The sequence below is a fragment of the Pleurodeles waltl genome, chromosome 2_2 (genome assembly GCF_031143425.1).
Source record: "Pleurodeles waltl isolate 20211129_DDA chromosome 2_2, aPleWal1.hap1.20221129, whole genome shotgun sequence".
Lineage (NCBI taxonomy): Eukaryota > Metazoa > Chordata > Amphibia > Caudata > Salamandridae > Pleurodeles > Pleurodeles waltl.
In genome coordinates this window covers 649127198-649148456 of record NC_090439.1, presented here as the reverse complement: position 1 = coordinate 649148456, position 21259 = coordinate 649127198, and the positions used below count along the sequence as shown (strand labels likewise).

Here is a 21259-nt window from a genome sequence, read left to right as displayed (position 1 = left end):
CAGTCTTGTTTAGATGCCCTAGATATAATATATTGAAAGTCAGTTATAATGTATTGCACTAACTCACTAGTCTTCAAAATAGATTTAGAATTGATAACAATCACACATATATTCACTTTCCCCTTTGTTTCCCTGATTTCTCCCCTACCCCTCTTTGGAACACGATCTCCTGTGGTACACACAAATCTCTCTCTCTAAAGACATGCAAAAAAGGAGCTAAAGCTCCTAAAGATTACAGCAGTATCTCCAAAGCTAACAAGTGAACAGACATTGCTGCTCTTAAAACCTAAACAGAGGCATTCATTCTCCCCTTACCCTGTGCATATGTTCATATTTAAACCAGTGTCTAAGCGTTTTCTGTACATTCACCAATAGAGATTGTAATGTGTTCCTGGTCCCGGAAAATAATATGTGAAAACGCTTCCTGTATTTTTTCAGTTTTTAATATTTTGTTGTTTTTCACTTGGTATTCTTTGTCACAAAAAACTATTATGTAGAAATGTTTTTTTGTTTTAACCAGTGGTTATTTGTTGATTTTCATTTGGAATGTTGTTGCTTCCTGTGATGCGCTCTGACAACTCTGACTCTGGCATATGCAATACTAAACCACCTGTAAATAAATATAATCTGTGACAATATAGTTTGGTAGGGTAGTGTCAGAATCACTTTCAGAGGGAAAAGGAGCTGGCAGGACTAAATGGGTGCAAATCTGGTGGTTATAGCCTTTTACTCCTGCTGTCCCAGGCCTGACGTACTGTGGGTTCTGAGTAACTGTGCCAAGTACTACAACTTTCAGCACTTAGGGCCATATGCACGAACACTTTTTCCCATAGACACAGAATGGGCAAAAACCTTTGCTACATCTGGCCCTTAGCTCCCAGTGGTATTGTGGGTTGAGGAGTTCAATTCTTTCCAAGGAGGAGGTAAGTGTAAGGCATACAGAGGTGCACGACTCAAAGTACAAACAATAATGGCAATAAGTTGAATCTCCAGTCAAATATTTGCTTTTGTGAAACAAGGAGTATATTAATATAAACGCACACAACATAGAAAGAGCACACTAAGTAATCCACTTGGTCTCTAAGGTCAGCATGCTAGGTTTATCCTGGGTGGATTCCCAGAGTCCCTCTTTCCCTGCTAGTGGGGTTGGTTATTCCCCATTTGATAATTGAGCTGACTTTCAGGTGTGGCTCATGCTGGTCCCCACATAACAAAGTCTTAGTTTGGCCTTAAGAGTCAATGTTAGCACTGCTAGGTGCTAAATTTGCGCACGTCCAATAGCCTAGAACAGTCTTATCAGACCCAGTGGCAGCCAGCTAGGGTTGTATGTCATAACATTACATATCTTTACCTCGCAGATGCCTTTAACGCCTATGGTAAGTGAATAATTGAAGTGTGTGTAGAAGAAATATATATGTGTGTGTGTGTGTGTGTGTATATGTGTGTGTGTATGTGTGTGTATATATATATATATATATATATATATATATGTGTGTGTATAATAAACTGTAACTCACTTATTCTCCATGCACTGATTATATATACCCTTTCATACTCCATCACTTACACCATCTAAATTATAGCATTTACAACAACATGAATGATATTGCAAATCACATAATTTGTGATAACACAGTGCATGGTAACGTGACGACTTATAGTTAATGTAGTGTGGGTACTGAGTTCAATACACTGTGTATGGAGATGCACTGGTTATAATAATTTGAAGGTATTGCGTAAACCTTAAATTTAAGGTAGAAGTATAACTTTAGAATTTCTAATATTTGTGTAGTTTAAGTTTGGTTTGTTGAGGAAGAATAAATAAAGATATAGTAATTTAAAGGTGGCGTGTAGAGAGTTAGAGTAAGTGTAGAATTTGTAATGTTTGTGTAGTTTGATTTGTATAGAAAGAATAACGTTGTTCTAACTACAAGAAAGCTTTAACCTTTGTTTTTCATTAAATATGTTAAATTTGTAATAATAATGTTTCAAATCGTAGAGTCTTCTGCCATCGAGTGGAATGTTGCAGAGTGGAGGTGAGTGTTGTATAGTGTTGTGGATTGTAGTGCTGTAAAGGGGAGTGCTGTAGCATACAGTGGACTAAAGTATAGTACAGTAGAATGGAGTGCACAAAATTGTACAAATGTAGAGTCAAGTAAACTGTCATAAATTGGAGTCGCCTGTCGTAGAGTGTTGTACAGTGGACTGTAGGTGTGTAGTGTGGAGTAGAGGGTTGTACAGTGTAGAGTGGGGTACAGTGTGATATAGTGGCACAGAGTGTAGTAGCATAAAGTTGTATAAAGTGGAGTAAAGTGTGGTAGAGTGAAGCTGTGTAGAGTGGAGTGTCATACACTGCCAAAGAGTTGGGTAAGGTGTTGTGGAACGACATGGAGTAGAGGTTTGTGGAGTGAGTTGGCATGTCGCACAGTGGAGTGGACTGACATGTTGTAGAGCATCAGAAAGTGGAGTAGAGTAGAGTGGAGTGCTGCAAAGTGGATTATAGTATGGCACAGTGGAGTGGGGTAGAGTGTGTGATACAGTATGGTAGATTTCAGAGGCAAATACTTGCATAGAGTTCAATGTTATAGAGTAGAGTCAAGTGGAGTGGCGTAGGGTGCAGTAGTGGAGTACAGTAGAGCAGTGTCTAATAGAGTATAGTAAAGTGGGGTGGAGCAGCATAGAGGTAATTGCGTAGAGTGGAGTAGTGCGTTGTACCGTGGCCTAAAGTAAAGTAGATTGCTGTAGACTTGCTTTGACAGGAGTACATTGATGTATAGTGGAGTGCTATAGAATGGAGTATAGTGTGGTAGCATGGAGGGGCGTAGGCTGTCATTGACTGGAGTACAGTGTCATTGAGTGGAGTACAGTGGAGTGGGATGAAGTGAAGTTGGGTAGAGTGGAGTGGCATACATTGTATTAGCGAGGAGTGGAGTGCCGTGCAGTGGAATATCATACAGTGGAGTGGTATAGAGTGGAATAGCGCAGAGTGGAATAGCATTTAGTGGAATTGCATACAGTGGAGTAAAGTACAGAGGAGTGGCGTAGAATGGAATGGAATTCACTGCGTTAGAGTAATGTACACTGAAAAGCTAGGCTGGATTTGGATTGGACTGGAGTGCCGTACAGTGAAGTGGCATAGCATGCAGTGGCATATAATAGAGTAGCATAGAGTTCAGTGGCGTACAGTGGAATAGCATAGAGTCGAGTGGCATAGAGTAAAGTTGCAGACAGTAAAGTGGGGTAGAGTGTAATAGCGTACAGTGGAATGAAGTAGAGTGTAGTGGCAAACAGTGAAATAGCGGAGAGTGGAGTGGCACAGAGTGGAAGAACATTGGGTGTAGTTTTGTACAGTGGAATAGCATACATTGGAGTGGCGTAGAGTGCAGTGGTGCCAGTGTAATAGCGCACAATGGAATGTCATACAGTGGAGTGGCTTACACTGGACTTGCATAGAGTATAGTGCAGCTTCCTGCTGTGGAGTTTTGTACAGTGGAATAGTGTACAGTGAAGGAGCATGCAGTTGAGTGGCGTAGACTGGAGATTTATGGAGTGGCGTAACGTAGAGTGAAGTGTGGTACTTTACAGACATAGCGCGAAAGCGAGTGAACATTTGTAGATGTAATGTGGTAGGAATATAGATTATGGGGTGTAAATGGTAATTTTTGGTAGTAGGTTTAACTAGTTTAAGCAGTGTTTAAAGTTATAAGTCTAAAAATACTTGGAGGGTGTGTGTATATATATATATATATATATATATATATATATATTAGTACAGTGGTAACTATGATATACTGCGGTACATGCCAATGACAAGGTAATATCTGATTAGCTAATGTCTGTCTTTACAAAATGGAAGCCACGTAATTTTCAGTATACTTTCACTGTGTTCTGGGTTAGGGTCATAAATATAGGTAAGTAGTATATTTTATTGTTGTTCCTTCCTAACACCTTTATTAAGGTGTTAATAGGTAGATAAATGTATTTATATTTTCTATATATTTTTTAAACAGTTTACAGAGAACCTCTTTTTTTTCCAAACAAATGTGTTTAATTAGTGCTGTCATTTGTAGGAATTACCACACTATTCCATAGAGTGTTTTGTAAAGAATTAAAGATGTTAAAAAAAAAAAAGAAAATACACTGTAGTACACTATATTTGTGAAATATAGTGTAGTCCAATGTATTTTGTTTTTCTTACAATTTAAAAAAAAATAATTTATAAGGACCACCGTACTTTCTAGTTAGTACCGAGGTACAGCATAAAAGCTTTGTAAAGTATATAGAAACGTATAAATAATTTCCCCTACCTATTACCACTTTAAGTAGTAATGGGGTGGGAAAAATATAAAACACATTACTTAACTATATCTAAGACCGTATCCCAGAACACAGTCAAAGTTTACTTCAGGGGGGCCGTGGACTGGAAAGATGGCTGAAAGGGCGTGAGCTCCCGACCAGCCTGGCTATTTAATCCCCCAAATCCTGCATGATCCTTATCAATCCTAACCCTACGGGTTACTACCAATTGCAACTGCATGTCGCCGCATTGTGATTGAGGCAAACCTCCGTTTCTTGTGAGAAACACGTCTCACAAGTCTGTGACCTACCAACCCTGCAAAGTGCGAGGCATAGACTCACGGGGATGAGCAATGGCCCAAAGTGACAGCAGCACCCAGGAAATAAATAGTGCACCCGATGTCCCCGGGGTGCAGCGTCGATGGGGAAGCCTGATGCCTTGGCGGTTCCTCCCTGAACGACATGATATTGCATACCCTACAAATGCTGCGGGGTGACTATCTCATAATCGCATACTCACCTGGAATGTCCAGGGACTAGGTACCTATTTCAAAAGATTTAGAGTACTTTCCTTTCTTGAATGTCATAAATTTCATATCGCTTGTCTCCAAGAGACCCACTTTGATGATGCTGAGGGCCCTACAACTAGCTAAAAAGTGGACTGGGACAATCTAGCACACCTCCTATTCGACATATGCCAGAGGTACTTTGATTTGTGTGTCTGAGGGTTCTGTTTTCCCATACATTTGTGGAGGCAAACATGAGTGGCTAGTTATGTACTCTTGCAAAACACCATGGATGGCAGGGAGGTGACTATACTAAACTCCTATGCGCCCAATAATGATGACCCAGGAGTTTTCTATACTATGCAGGATGTGATGATTAATGCCTTAGATTTACCCCTCATTTGTTTGGGTGGCTTTAACTGTGTCTTGGACCCCCACCTGGACATGAAACCACCGAGGGTATGGATCACACTTAACATGACTAATGCTTTGCACAAAGTGATGCATAATATAGGATTATACGATGTATGGAGGTTAGCACACCTTACACAACAGACATACACATGCCGCTCTTTAATGCACAACACACACATTAGATTGGACAGGGTACTAGTGAGTGGGCTTCCCCAACTGGAAGATGCTGAGGTTACACACTTGTCTTCTATTTGATTGCTTCCCTGTAAGCTGTAGCCTAGTTTGGGGGGGGGGACACCTCTGTGGTGGGGCGAACATGGCGGTTACTGACTGATCTCCTTGAAGACTCAGAGGGTTGCGAGACTCTGGAGAAAGCTGTTGCTTAGTATCCGATTTGAACTGGGGTTCCACCACACATGGGGCAACAGAGTAGGAAGCACTCAAGGTGGCCCTGAGGGGCACCTGCCTTGCTTTCACCTGGAGAGTACGCTGTCAACTTCAGGTGGACATATGGCGAGAGGAGGCAAAACTGACTGCGTTACAAGAGGCATACCCGGCTTTCCCAGAACTGCAAATGGAGAGGATTGGGAGAGCTTGAGGACTGACTTGATAAGTATACTCTACACCAGTACTGTCAGAAACTACACAGGGAGGCAAACAAATCCAGCAGGCTGCTAGCCTGGATACTGTGTAGGGAACAAAATCCACCACCCATCACTCATTTAACCACCAACAGGGTCACAACTATAGTGGCATAGTGCAAACGTTTCAGGAACCTTTACAATGGAACCTATACAATGTTATGCCATGTTGTCTGGCTGGCAAGAGGTTCCCCAGCAGTTATTGAAACCTTGCACACTTTGTTAACCATAGAGGAACTAAGGGCGGCATTGCATGCACTTCAGTGTTCAAAGGCCCCTGGAAGTGATGGCTTTCCCCTGAGCTCTATCAAATGTTCTCTGCGAGACTGACAGACTCTTGAAGGTCCTTCTAGAAGCCCGTGACAATGGGATACTACCACACTGACTAAGAAAAAGGGGAAATGTGTATGATTCTTAAACCAGTGGAAATTAAACTAACCCATCTGCCTATAGGCCCCTCAGAATGATAAATGCTGACACAAAAATCCTTTTTAAAACGCTAGCAAAGCGCTTATCAATGTATGTGTTGAGCCTTGTGCAGGAAGACCAATGTGGTCTCATACCAGGATTAAGCACTGTTTGAATCTTAGGAGATTGACTCAATTAGTTCATGAAGTCCTATATCGGCTAGAAGAAATGGCACTAGTAGCCATAGACCTGAAGAACGCGTTTGACACCGTGGACTGAGGCCATCTCCTAAAAGTCTTGCATGTCATGGGTTTCTGACCCCGATTCCCAGCGTGGGTATGTTTGTTCTACACTGAGTCTCAAGCCATTGGCTCGGGGGACACGTCCGGGTTGCCCACTCTCCCCGCTTCGCTCTTGTGATAGAACCCTTAGCGATATTGGCGCTCTGAGAACTAAGGTACTGGGGGAAATAATTGGGAGATAATTGTCACATCATTTCATTATACGTAGATGACGCTCTGTTCTGCTGCCCGCCCCCGCATGTCTTTGCCAGTGCTGTTGCAGTTATTAGAGGAATTTGGGAATGTCTCTGTCCTACCGCTTGATGGGGCTAAGTCCTTGGTGTTCCCCAACGTCTTCACCCTTATACCACACAAGATTTTTTGACAGCTGAATTCTTTTCTCTCCTACCTCTTGTGGATGGAAAAATGTAGGAGAGTTGCAATGTTGGCACTGACGAAACAGTATGAGGAGGGAGGTTTGTAGGCCCAGAGTCTGGGTCTGTATTATTTTGCAGCCCACCTGCAGCACGTGGCTAGATAGCTGGACCCGGCTGACAGCTAGAAAAAGTGCCTGCTAAATGGCACCTGGTGGTTGACCGCTTGCCCTAACTTTCATGGAGGGCACAGGTCTTTCAATAGACACCCCACAAATACAGACTGCAATACTCTGGCACAGGTTCGTTCGGATTTTTTTGAAACAAGCCCCTTACCACCGAGAACTCCCACTTTGCATACTGAACAAAGTTAGATGTATGATGGACAGTATGTCCTTCCAACAGGGGAGTGAAGGGGGACTTATAACCAGGTAACACTTTCATCTTGTTTTAGGAGGCCCAACATGCTTTCTCCCTTGGACCGGGCCAATTCCTATGTCAAGCGGGTCTGGCAGAAATAGCAAGGGATGTTTGGCCCAGTTACCCAGTTATTCCTAAATCTACACATAAACTTGGAGGGCTCCTATCTTGCAGGCAAACATTTGATTTCTTTATTATACAGAGGCATGTGTTCCGATGCTGATTGCCCCCCTTCGCGGGCTCGCATCGCCTGGGACATAGATCTTGCTACTCCACTTGTTGTGAGGGACTGGACACGAGTCCATTACCTCCCACCACAGTCTAATGTAATGCCCGATTTAAGCTGGTACTCTAGAATTTTCTGCACAGAACATATCTTGCACCAAAAGGTCTACACCTTGCATCACCACCTTTGCTCAGATAATTGACCCAGGTGGGGCAGAGTTCTTGCACTTAGCCTGACAATGCTGGAAGGTACAGAATTACTGGACCCCGTTGGATGAGGAAATACAGAAGACTGGGGGAATAACCATTGCTCAGACACCCCTGTGCTGCCTCCTGGGCAATGTACGACGCCTGAAGTGTAGAAGGATGAAGTACAGGTTCTTGCATCTAGCTTTACTTCTGTCCAGACGTCAGATAGCTATAACATGGATGGGGACAGAGAGCACCAGATAATTCTCGCTGGGGCACAGATGTGCAGGAATGGTCTGTAGCAAGGAATCCCACATGAGGCTTAGTTGACAAGATGATAAAGCGATAGATGATATAGCTGACTGGAAGGAATCATATGACGTTTTTCTGTCTGGATTTGGAGGTGATACAGACATCCTCGGACAGTGAGGGTGCTGAAACTAAGGACAGTAAGCGGGAAACAGTAATTGGGGAGGTTGCCCCCAGTGGAGGTAGCAACGATGGATTGTGATGACTGATTATTCTTAGTAAAGTGATTACGTATTAGGGATTCGGGCGGTAAGGTAGAAATTCTGCCTGGTTTATTTGATTATACATCTGCTCACCTGAACCGTTAATGCTCACTTGTAAGCCTACTTTTTCACTCGTTATTGCTGTACTGTTTATGATAACACCGAAAAAAAATATGTAAAACAAGTGTACTTACAACAACGTAATTGCCTTTAACATTTGTAAAGTCTGTCATTAGCCAGTCATATAATGCCTTTTCATCTGCATGTGCCGAAGTACTTTTGCAAAATTTAGCAAAACTACCACAGTGACAGATATCACTAAGGTAAAATGCCTTATAACTTAAAAAGAATTTACCTGTAATATGAAAATGGATCATCTGTACATCTTAATCGCTAATCCTGCCACATTGCATGCAAATTTGACTGTCCGTTTTTGCGCTATATCCAATACAAAAGTCTATGGAAAGTGCACTGGGAGAAAAAATGCGTTTTGGAACCCCCCTCCCTTTTTTCTTTGTTCCTCCTTGACGAGCCGCCACATACCTTTGCATCATCCGACAATGTAGAAAAAGCTGTAGGTCTGCAAAGTATTGTGTAGGTTTCTAAAGTAATTAATGGTGAAAAAAACGAGTAATTCATATCTCTAGGAGTCCTAACTATAACTACATAATGGCTACACCACTCTGTAATAAATATATACCTGCATGGTAAAAGCACTGTTGAAAAGGCTGTTTCCCCGAGCAAGTAGAGGAGGACTGGATTACTTCTTCATGGGCTCCAGTCTCCCGATACTGAGTGCCTGTGACCTCTGGTGGTCTTACCCTGATGACATGTTTCTGCCCCTCAGTCTTCGGACAGTCTACATCAGTGTCAGACATCCTCTTTCTGCTCCTGCAGCAATCGATAAGATTTCTTCACAGGATCCTTTGGCACAGCGTTCCAGGCCAACTGCTCTGACTTTAGAGTGTTTCGTCTTTCACATGGGTAAAGGCCTTATATTCACAGTGCCTCTCCTGCTGGTCACAAGGGGTCGCTGCCTTTTGCTAGCCCCCAGACAAGGGCCTTATTTTCACAGTGGCTCCCCTTCTGGAAACACAGGCTCACTGACTTTGGTTGGCACATGCGTGATGGCCTTGCCTTCATGGTGGCTCCCTTCCCGACACATGGGGTGGTGGGTAGTCACCGACTATAGCATGCACACAGGCAGCAGTCTGAGCTTCACAGTGGCCCCTTCCTAGCACATAGGTGTTGTTAACTTAAACACGCAAATGGGTGGTGGACGTAGCTTAATGGTAGCCCCCCTGGAGACACATGGGGGTCGCCGCTCTCAGCTACCACAAGGGCAGTGGCCCCAGCATCACAATGGTCACCTCCTAGCTCACATGGGTCTCTGATTTCAGCTTTCACAAGAGCAACTAGCCAAACAAGACCCCTAGGCCTAATTCCAGCTGCTTGAAGTCTTTGATCTTCTCCATGTGAACAGTGCTGTTGAACAACTTGTGGGACTCGTGCTCCCAGCTTTATAGTCCCATTCTTGGTACAGATATGATTTAGTGTCTGGTTCTTTGCAGTTGTGTTGTGAGTAATGACATCTTTTAAGTTGCTTCTCCTCTGTCCTGATCTTTCTCAAAGGGAGAATCTACTACAGCAGAAGTGGCTTTAGTTTTTATTGACCTACAAAACACAGAGCAAGGGAGTAACTGAGGATCACACTTGGCTGTCAGTCTCCATTGAAATTTGCCTCATAAAGGTTTAGAGGCCTAAACTTTCCCCACTATCCTGATTCCCTGGTCCTATAGAGCCATCCTTATCAGCAGACCCACCATCTCCCTGACAGTGAGCCTGGGTCCCACTGAGCAGCAACTCCTCTTGGACTCAAGCAGCCCTTCCTCCAGTGTGTGTGTTCCCACTGCAGACCTTGGAAATGTCTGCAATTCATATATCCTCTCTGGGGTTTGTACTCATCACCTCCACCAGCCTTTTCTGACCCTGGACTTCCACATTGAAACCAGCAAGCGTCCATGTTATGTACCATGCACATACACACACACATCCCCACACGCATGTCTCACGTGCTATCTGGTGTACAAATAGGGCAATGGTGAGTTAAGTACACAACAACTGAAACTTCCATGAGTGAGCTGGTAGGCACCACCCACATGACGCAGGTACAACAGCCTGCTCACATTACTGATGACAACTAACACAAAACGGATATACTGTCACCGCTGCAATCTTTTCACTTAACTCCTGGTAATGGCAGTAGCCATCTAACTTTGCAAGGGTAGTGGTTTATGTGCCCCTCCTGGTCTAACAAGACTGTTTTCCCATGGGACAGGCCTTGGTCACAGTGCACAAGCACAGTCTGTGTTTCCCAATGGCCAAAAATCAACACCAAGAATCAATATATCTATGCAGCTGGGGCACTCAGGGATGGCGTGCACATCTGTCAGCATGCAGGAGACTTTTCCGTCCTAACACATGGGTTGGAAGCCTTTATGGATAATTGGTTTAAAATTAGGCATGTTCTTTATTTCCAATTAAAATTAACAATGCAAATTAGTATGACCGAAACAAGCTTGACCAGCAGGACAAGATGTGCCCTTCTGTACTGCAAATCCATTCATGATGAAGCCAAAAAAAAAAACTGTTGACTGTTACAGTTCCTGATTCCTTTGTATGTGTTTTTAGAGCTGTGTCCAAGACCCATCCATTGCCTCTCATCTGCCTGTATCTGGATCCCGTGATAGTGGCTTCAGTTTGTGAGCAATCAAAATAGAGCTCGACAGCTCAAAGGACTGCCCTCTGCAGACTGAAGCTACTTTACAGCCACTGAATCTGGATCACCTGCTACCCGTTTTACAACTCTATAGTCCTAGTTTCATAATCCGTGTAGAATAAAAACGCAAGATGAGATGAAATAGGAAACAGGGTGAGAGGGAACAGGAAGGGAGCATTTGTAAAAAAAAATATATATATATATGAGAACACTAGAAATTGGACAAGAATGATATATTAAAGAAAATTCAGCAGTGAGGAATGTGAAGGGGAACAAGGACGACTGGTGAAGAAGATAAGAGAACAATGACTGAATGGGAAAGAACGTATAGTGCGTGTACATAATTGAATACAAGAGGGGGGAATCAGGCCAGTCTCTTCTCTTCTATCTGATTTCACGTTTCTTATGAGAACGCACGTCAGTATGATGTACAGTAGTGGGACGTTAGTACTAAACCCAGTGGGTCCGACTCCATCCCTTCAAAAAACGTAGTACCTTTGTAAACTTGTTTCTGTGATTGTAGCTTTAAGAAGTCAGTAATTAACTTTTGATTTCTTGTCTGTTAAAGGTAAAGAAAGAAGTTGGCGACGTTACTATTCTGGTTAACAATGCAGGAATTGTAACTGGAAAGAAATTTATTGATTCTCCGGACCCACTGGTCGAGAAAACCATGCAAGTTAACGTTATGGCGCATTTCTGGGTAATGTATTTTGTTCGTTGATGCCTCTTGCAAACACACGATGTTATTGTCTGTCTCTTATATTTCTATCTCCTTTTCGAACACTTGTACGGTTATGACCTGATTTACGGCGACTGCTGGGATAAAATAACCCTAGAGTATAAACCACATGCACTCGTTTTACTGGAACAAAACTATCTGGGTTATGGATGTGTTAGCAGTTCTAATCACCACCAGACGTGTGTATGCAAAGTGATCCCAAGGATGTGCCATGTATTGTTCGCACCCAGTCCCGGTTCTGTTCTAATCGAAGTAGAGTAGGTTCAAAGGTCCCTTGAAAAACCGTCTGCTAATTGTATGTAATACGTACACTCTCGTAAAACAAATAATTATAATTATAAGCGTGCATTAGCGATTGCTTCATGCGAACCTCCTCGGTTGATTACTTGGGACATCATAGATTATCATCCATTTCCTTCACAAATCAAGACTTGTATACATTATCACCAAAACTGTGTGTTTTTTTTTCACGTTCTGCTATGTAAATGAGGAATGTAATATGAAACCCCCCACAGTCCATGGTCATTCTCCCAGTTCACTTGACATATTTATCCACATATGGAGAAGTATAGAGTACAATGCCAAAGTAACTACACGGATAAATAATATTTCAGGGAACACAAATTTGCATTATTCTGAGAATCATTTACAAACTAGAAACCAAAATGTTTTAAGCAAGCGGTCAAACTCTCTTCCTTATCAGACTTATTAAGCAGGTCTATATAATCGTTTGCTCCATCTTATTTTTAAGTGACAATGAAGCGCTTTGTTAATTTATGTAGCATTCACAACACTATTTACCTACTCAGTGAAATGATGGCACTTTCAATATTTACTTGTTAACCGGTTTTCGGGTCAAGGAAACATGTTTGCAGTTACAATTGTTATAACACATTAATGTTCAGTTCATTTGCAAGACAGCAATATAATACCGTGGTATTTGACAGCTCCTCCCCAAGCATTTTTGTCTGTATTACAATTTATTTTCAGTGAAAAACTTTATAACATTTGTAACATTTACATATTTAAAGATGGAGGAATTTTTGTTTCAACTCCTATTTTGCGACCCATTGCTTACTGTACTTTCAAATCCTGAATTGCAGAATCAGGACTTATTTTTGTTTCTTTCTTTTTACAGCTGTAAATTTCATTTGTTGCAATTCATAATCCAACATTGGGATGAATTTGCACAGGTGGAAAAGTGAGGAAAGGATGCCAATGATGATCCTGGGATAGTTATACCAGTGGGCATTGAGAAAGTGGTGGTCCCCCACAAAGGCATACATTTGTGGGTATCCACAAACCTACCGAATATCCACTGTTACTCCTAATGCCGTAAATGGCATACATGATGAAAAATACCTCCATCTTCGGCAGGCATATAGATGAATGAATTTCTCCACAAGGAAACATTTATCTTGAGGGGGGGGAATTAAATGTTAGTTACTCTTTGAAAATTACCTTTAATTAGATGAAATTTCATTTCTACTAATGGGAAGTACACCTTTTTAGGGTTAGACCTAGGACCGGAAATTGATGATTGTCACAGATTTTCACGCATAGCTGTGGGATAGTTTTTGTGAATAACTTAAAAGCAAAGTTTATCAAATTCATAAACTTACTAGTTTGTTTTGCTTTGATTACCCCAGTACAAGTAATCCAAGAGGAATTCTTTCCCTAGACTTCTAGATTTACTCATACATTTTGTGAATCTAACTCAAGATATTAATACTACATACCTTGATGTGTCTAGCGTGCTTCTGTCTGAAAGTACTACCCATTGCAGTGTTCTTTTATGGGTACTTGCAAAGTAAAATGAGTTTTTGAAAGCTGTCCTTGTAAGTGGATTAGAAATGAAGACCAGTGTACACATTTTAGTCTGCCTTAACTATTTATTTACTATATAACTCAGTTTTTTGTTTAAAGCTGTTACCCAAGGATCACACCATAAAGGGCATGATGGTAGAGCTTTACTGTTTGCCATAAACATTGTTTAGTGCTGGTAGAGCATAAACCTTTCTCTTAATTGTGTTTTATCGGTTTAATTTAATACCTTGGAATTTTTGTGTGGACAGGAGCAAAGCAAAATTTGAAGCTGTATTAAATCTGTTGAATGGTTGTAATTCTTTTTTTGGGCGTTTACTGCATGTTTATCTCTGCAATTTTTTTATAACTTTTTTTTTTTTTAGTTTGTTGCATTGAACATAACATTCAACGGAGAATATTTATTTAATTGAAGTAGTCTTGGTTTCGATTGGAAGTTTCACCCACACTGTTACTTTTCAATAATTTGTATCAATATAACATTGGTTTGTGTTCCGTCTGTATTCTTTTTATGTTACAATGATTATAAGTTACTCTCCGTATAGATTGTCTTTTGAGCCTTTCCGTCTGCATTTCCCTAAAACACCCCCTTGCACTATTTCTACCCTCATCTTATGTAATCTAGTGCGTTTAGCGTTATCCAGCATCTTCACATTTTTTCAAACTTTTTGGACATCCCCTTCATATGTAGGAAACTTTTTTGGCAGCCATACACTAATCCTTTCCTCTGCAAATTTGACAAAAGTATACCAGGGGACTTGTCTTACAAGCTCCGCAATAGAGACATTTTACCTTGTTCGGCTGCTGTCACTGAATTCGTTTCCCACCATTTGCTTCTTATTTGGGAAGCTAATTTACTTTGAGTTAGTTGCCTATTTTTAATGATATTCAAGATTTTGAGCTAGAGATTGTCCTTGATGTAGCACACCTCCAAGTCTTTCATGATGACCGCCGATTTGTAAGCCAAGATCATGCATTAAGGTGTCACTTAACTTAATATTTTACCTCAAACTTTGCCTTACCTGTGTGGTAATCGCCTGGGTAAAATTTCAGATTTTTTTGTATGGAATATATATTCTTTCCTTGTATCTGTCACAGTGATTTGATGCACTGTTTCTCAAATTTGTAGAGCACTTCTGCACCCTAGCTAAGGGTCAACGCAGCTCATCATAACATTGATAAGTAGTATTGTCCATTTGTGCACTTACCAGAGAATCTGATTACCAATTGATGTTCTGTGACCAATACCACCAGCCGATGAATCGTATTCCATGACAAAATGGAAGAGGGTTTACAGCAGCAATTCTGTCAGACCTCCCTTTTGTATCAGACAGCAACATTGAAATAAAGTACTCCTTTGTAACTCTCCTCAGAAAGAAGAATCCTATTTCCTGTTCGCCAGTCTTAAATTGAGGAGTAATAAATAAGTGGACAAAAAAGGAGCTGAATATAGGGTGAAAGGAGGAGGGCTGATATCTGTGCACGCGCGGGCTGCAGAATACGTTAAACTTAAGAGTACCACACAAACCCCTCTTACCCTAACAAAATTCCATGTGCTGTGCTTGTATAGTTCATAGAGCATGTAGTAAAGATTGTGTATTCTAAGCTGTGAGGGAATCAGTCAGCAGAGCCTTGCACTTTCAAATGTTTTTTTTTTTTTGTAAGCTGCAAAAATACTTGCAGTTGCATCAGCTTGTGGGCATCGTGGGCATCTCCTTGATATCCAGTCTGTTTTAACAGGTCACCAATAAGAAATCTCCAAACCAAATGTGTTCACATAGTTCCTAATTCTCTTTATCTACTTCCTTCTTTTTGGGGTACATGTTTGCTCAAATCAGGAAAGCTCAGTTTCTTGTTCCCTCTGATCTATTTTTGTTTGGGTCTTAAGTCTGTACTTCCCTCGGTCTAGAGCATATCAGGTTGTCCATTAAAGTGCTGCAACTGCGTCCGTAATGGATAGCTTGATAACCTTTGGACGCTATGAACATTATGGGTCAACTCCAAGAATTGCAGCAAGGCGAAACTGTTGTAATCCCAAAATTAGTTAACCTAGAAGAATTATTCAGAATTTCTGCCTCCAGCTGTAGCTTTAAAAAAAAAAAAAATAATAACTATCGTTTTTTTTTTTTTTCCAAGCATAGTAGAACAATATTACGCATTGCATTTATAACATATGGCAGTAGGCGTATTAGCAGTACAGATCAGTATTTCAACAGCGCAGATCCTAGAGGCAAAAAGTGGCAGAGCCATCATGTCCATGTCACAGCTCCCTTCCATCTCGACACCCTGGTGCTTATTGCTTTTTTGACCTTCTAATACTCATTTGTGTCCCCTCCCCCTTAGGCTTTCTTTCGTCCATGGCTTGTCTGGGCAGGGCTCCAAATGTATTCCCAGGGCTTCCACCCAACAATTCCATATCTTATAGTGTTTCCTGGGGGCATCCTGGTGCCATAAATATGGGTTGTTCCTGCCCCAAGCAAAAGTCCATACCTTTAGCCCATCCCTCTACCAAGGAAGCAGCCACAGCTTTCCAGGCCTTCACAACATCTCTCTTGGAAATTATGAGGCCCAACCATAGAAGCGCCCTCTGGTGTCACATGCTCCCAAGTTCATTCGTGACATGTCGGAGCACCAATATAGGGTCTGTCGGGATGCACCAACCCAGTATTTCCTCCAAACTCCCCAGGACAACCCCCATCCCATAAAGAGAGAAGGGACGGGACAATACCAAATCGTGTGGGCCAAATCCCCTGGAGCACTCTCACCCTGCTAGCACCTACCATCCTGAATAAATAAAACCCATACGGTGAAGCCAAGCCCTGTTGTAATATATGCGGTGGAGCAATTTTAATTGTATGTGTCTAAATTGTGAGGCTGTAATTGACTCCCTCCCTGCCTCCAATTCCTCTCTCCAGTCATCCTCCTCAAACTCTCCTAGTTCCCTCTCCCACACCCTGCATACCGCCACCATTGGGTCAGACGTCCTTAACAGTATCTTGTACATCTGAGATAATTTATGTTCTTTGATGTTTGTCAGGAAGAGCTTAGCCTTCAGTGGGGAGACCTCTGGGATCTCCAGGGCTGCCCAGGGCGCTGGCGCTTGTGGATGGGGAAGTTGCAGGTGTTGAAAAAACTGCGTATGATGGGGAGTGTACTGTGCCTGCAGCTTCTGGAAGGATTTCAATATCCTGTTACGTAAAACATCCCCCAGAGTTGAAATCCCAATAGTATCCCATGCTGCGAAACCCTGCAGGGCCTCAACCAGCACAAGGCAGGTTCCCCGCCAGGGTGGAGTGTCCAACATTAGTCTGTTGATCCAGCCAGTAGCTTTCTTGGCTGCCGCCCATGCCTCCAATACCACTCGAATCACCGGAGGCAGGTCCCCTCATGCATTACCCCATGCAGCAAATGTGGCAGGCCCTGCAATCCCACAGCTCTCCCTTCAAGGGGGTAAGCCGGGCATGTGAACCCCCGAACCTCCAGTCATTGACAATGAGAAAATGTGCGGCCCAATAATATATGCAGACATCTGGTGTAGCTAGACCCCCTTTAATCACGGTCTACAGCACTTCTCCAAGGAGATGCGTGGGGCCCGTGCCCCCCCAAAGCAATGCTTGTAAGTGTGCATTCACCTTCATAAAAAAGGATTTAGCAATTGTAAAAGGGTGATTTTTTTAGATGATACAGAAGCAGCAGTAGTGCAACATCTCAAATAAGGCCGAGCTACCCACTAGGAGAGCTGTCCAGAACTTAATGTCCCTTACCAGCCGCTCCAGCTGCGACACCAAGTTCCTCTCAAAGGAACATTGTGCATCTCCGATGACAAACACCCCCAAGTATTGAAACCCATCAGGGTGTATCGATAGGCTGGATGCCCATGTCATAGCAGCTGAGCATGAGGCTATAGGGTAGATCACTGACTTCCGTGGATTGATACGAAGTTCAGAGTAAGTACAGAACACATAGAGTATTTGGAGCACCCTAGGCTCAGACTAGTCCGGGTCTCTCAGGTATAAAATCACATCACTTACTACACCATCCCATTGAAAGCCCTTAAACAGAGCATCATCTCGCACCCAGGCAGCCAGTGGTTCAGTCAAGACTGCAGATAACAAGGGGGACATCGGGGCAACCATGGCGGGTGCCAGTCATCACCAGAAACCATTCCGTGTCCACACCTCCCATGAGCACTCTGACTTTAAGGTCTGTGTATAAGAGACGTACATAACTGACGAACCTAGGACCACACCCGCTCCGTTCAAGCAGAGCAAACGTGTATGCCCAATAAAACCGAGTCGAAGGCTTTCTGGAAATCTACTGACATCAAGGCTCTATGCTCCCCCACCGACTCACTTAAGGCTATTGCATTATACGCTCACCTTAGATTATTAGGAATGGCCAGTCTCTGCATAAACCCAGACTGATCCAGCTGGACCAGATGCTCAGTGACTCTCCCCTGGCGAATCACCAGCACCTTGGCCCACACCTTCACCTCTGTATTCACTAACGAGATGGACTGGAAATTCTCACAATGTGTGCCATCCATGTCCGGCTTTGGCAGTACTACAATATCAGCCATTCTAAGGTCTGGGGTCATTTTGCCTCTCTTTAATGCCTCCCGGACATGCAGCCTTGGCTGAACCACATGTGGCCACACCAAACGCCAATACATAATGGAAACCCATTCAGTCCAGGCACTTTACCTGGTTGCAGCTGAGCCAGGGCCACTCAATTCCTGGTCAGTAATACCAGCCTCCAAGGATCCCCTTTCCTCTGATGACAAACTGGGCACCGTTGCAGCTCCACATGCAGGCTCAACAGGTCTACCTGATTCAATTCCCAATAGTAGGCAGCAAGCGCCTGAACTATCGGCTCGATACCCGCCACTTGCGATCTGTCCTGCAACTGCAAGTATGCCACAGGAGCTGTCCCCAACCTTGGTGTGCATAGCCAGTGTAGAATCTTGCTGGCCTTATCCCCCATTAATAAATTCTACTATATGTGGCTTTCCAAGCAGCCCGCGCCTCCTGTGTTAATTCCTTCCCAAGCAGGGCCTGTGTATGCAGTGAGTCACGTAGGATTTCCTCCTGACCGGAGGCAGCAAAACTACTCTCCTCCAGGTCCTGGTCCTTCTGCCTACTCCTCACCTATGTCCTTTGGTATAGCTAAAAATGTGACCTTTCCTGGTGTTCTTCTGGGCTTCCTATAACACTCCCCCAAACGCACTGAGCCTTGGTTGTCCGTGAAGAATTGTTTACTTTGTTGCCGGCACATTTCTCTAAAGTCATCTTGTTGAATGTAACACCTATCCAATCTCCACCCAGCTCTCACCCTCTCATACCCCAAGACAGAACCATCTCCACTGGCGAATCATCGGATAGACCCCATTCAAGATGTCTAACCTCCAACACTCTGACACTCCCTGGTAGGCATGTAAAAGTGATCTATTATAGAAAAGGTCCTATATACAGCAGGGTAGAAAATGTAACTCCACTCTGTTGGGTAACGCCACAAGTCTACTAGATTCAGATTACACAGGAAGGTTGCTAAATTTGTGGGTCCTCCTCCCCCGTCCCAACCGTGGAGCGATCCTTAAGTTCATCACACACACCATCAAGATCCCCACTCAGAATCCATGGGACCTCCAGTAGCTCTTTTAGCAACTCATCCAGTGTAGCCAAAAAGCCCATTGTGAGCGGGGGCGGGGCATAGAGGTTTGTTATTGATATAGGTTGGCCCTGAAGGATCCCAGTGTCCTCCACATAACCGCCCAAGCCGTCCTGCCAGACCTTTGAGACAACCAATGGTATGCACTTTCTGATCAGGATGGTGGTGCCCCTAGAGCCTATATGGAAGTCAGAATGATAGGTCTTGGTGTACCTGGGCAGTTATTACCCATGAGGTGGGTTTCCTGAAGGAGCACATCTGCCTTCGTTCTCAGTGCTGATTTGGGAACTGCTCCCCTCTTAATCTTGTCCAAGAGTTTGTTTATACTCCATGACAGCACCTTAAGGGTAGCCAGTCTGGTGGAAGTTGAACTGTTGTTCCCTGACAAAATAGTATCTGCCATAAAATGGTACCCCTAAACATTGTGCCTGCCGCCATCGAAGACGTGCAGTATTTCTGTGCTGAGTTCCTCCAACTAATCCATAGGGGGAAAAAACAACAACCCACGCCTCCCCTCACCCCAACACCCCCCTACTTTGCCAACCAGAAGTACCTCTTGTTATATGTCTAGGGACCTAGTCAACTGAGCTAAACTGTGATAAAGATCACCCCCTACACCTAAACCACCCCAACAACATTCAACGCCAACTGACAGAATATGGCCTTCATAGTTGTTCAGAAACCCCCCCTCCCATGCAAATAAACACAAGAGACCATCCACGCCATACTCAGTCTTTCTTCCGTGCGGAAGCCGCAGCCTCTGCTCCGTAATGTCCTCGCGTGATCCTGGACAAGCCGGAGAGGTGACCATATCTTTCCTTTCTGTAGCGGTCTCATGCTCCAGTGAGCGGGTCTGTCTAACCCTCTTCCTTGGTCGTTGGTGCAAGTCATGTGCCATTCCCTCTGTGCCTCATTATTACTGTCTACTTGTGCAGAGGGTTGGGAAGATTGTCGGGTGGTCGCTCCTGAATCCAATTCCAGTCCACCTTCGGTATGTCAAAAAAGAGTAATTTACCACAAAAGAAGACCTTTATATGGGTTAGAAATAGCAGCATGTACGTTAGGCCCATGGCCCTTAATCTAGTTCTGGCCTCCAAAAAGGAACGCTGCTGCTGTTAAATTTTCAACTTATAGTACGGGGAAGAATGATACAGGAGTGGGCTGGAATAGCAAAGGCTCCGCTCATCTCGCTGCCCTGAGGACGGCATCCCTGTCTGCATAGTTGAGCACTCTCTCAAAAAATCATCTTGGTGGGGCACCCACTGGCGGCTTCGTTTTTAGGGCCGTCTGAGTGCACTCTACATTAAAGCATGCCGGGACTTCTTCCTTAGGAACCCAGCTCACCACATAAATTTGGTAGGGGTACCTCCTTCTACCCCCTCAAGAATGCCCAACCACTCAAGTTAGTACACCTGGACAGTCCCTATGCTCTCAAGTTGACTCACCCGCCGTTGCGTTTTCACCAGACACTCTTCATATGATGTAACGGTGTCTTCCGTTTCTGAGAGACACCTCAGTGACTCTATGCATGGTGATGCGGAGGTCCTGTTTGATCGGGACAAAGTCCACCTTTAGTTCCCCCATCTTGCCTCCATGGTGCCCTTTAAGTCATGAATAACCTGCAAATTAGCCGCCGTCTGAGTAGTGTCCTCCGTCATAGATGCTCTGCCAGTCGCTCTGACCTCATCCACCAGGATGCTCTGTTTGGCATACTTCTCATTTTACTTCTGTGCAACCATGAATGACGATTTATCTCTTGCCATGTTGGAAGTAGGTTCACCGCTTAGGCACTGCACCTGATGTGGCGTCAAAGAACAGATGGCTATACACAGATCTGTATTTCACAACAGTCACTGACCAACAGTTCTCTGGCGGTCCCCCAGGACTATCAAGGCTGATAAACAGGGGAGGGCTAGATGAGATGCACACAACCACCGTCCCACAAGACTCCTCCAGTTGGCAACCTCGTCAGAAAAAGCAATGT

At 43.5% G+C, this 21259-nt stretch overlaps 1 protein-coding gene across 1 annotated transcript in view; it reads left to right on the top strand.

Moving 5' to 3' along the window:
* SDR16C5 (short chain dehydrogenase/reductase family 16C member 5) overlaps window positions 1-21259 on the top strand; it is a 211694-nt gene that overhangs the window by 48325 nt on the left and 142110 nt on the right. Inside the window, exon 3 of the mRNA XM_069220207.1 lies at window positions 11614-11745. Coding sequence (XP_069076308.1) covers window positions 11614-11745 — 132 coding nt within the window. The remainder of the gene's footprint in view (window positions 1-11613; window positions 11746-21259) is intronic.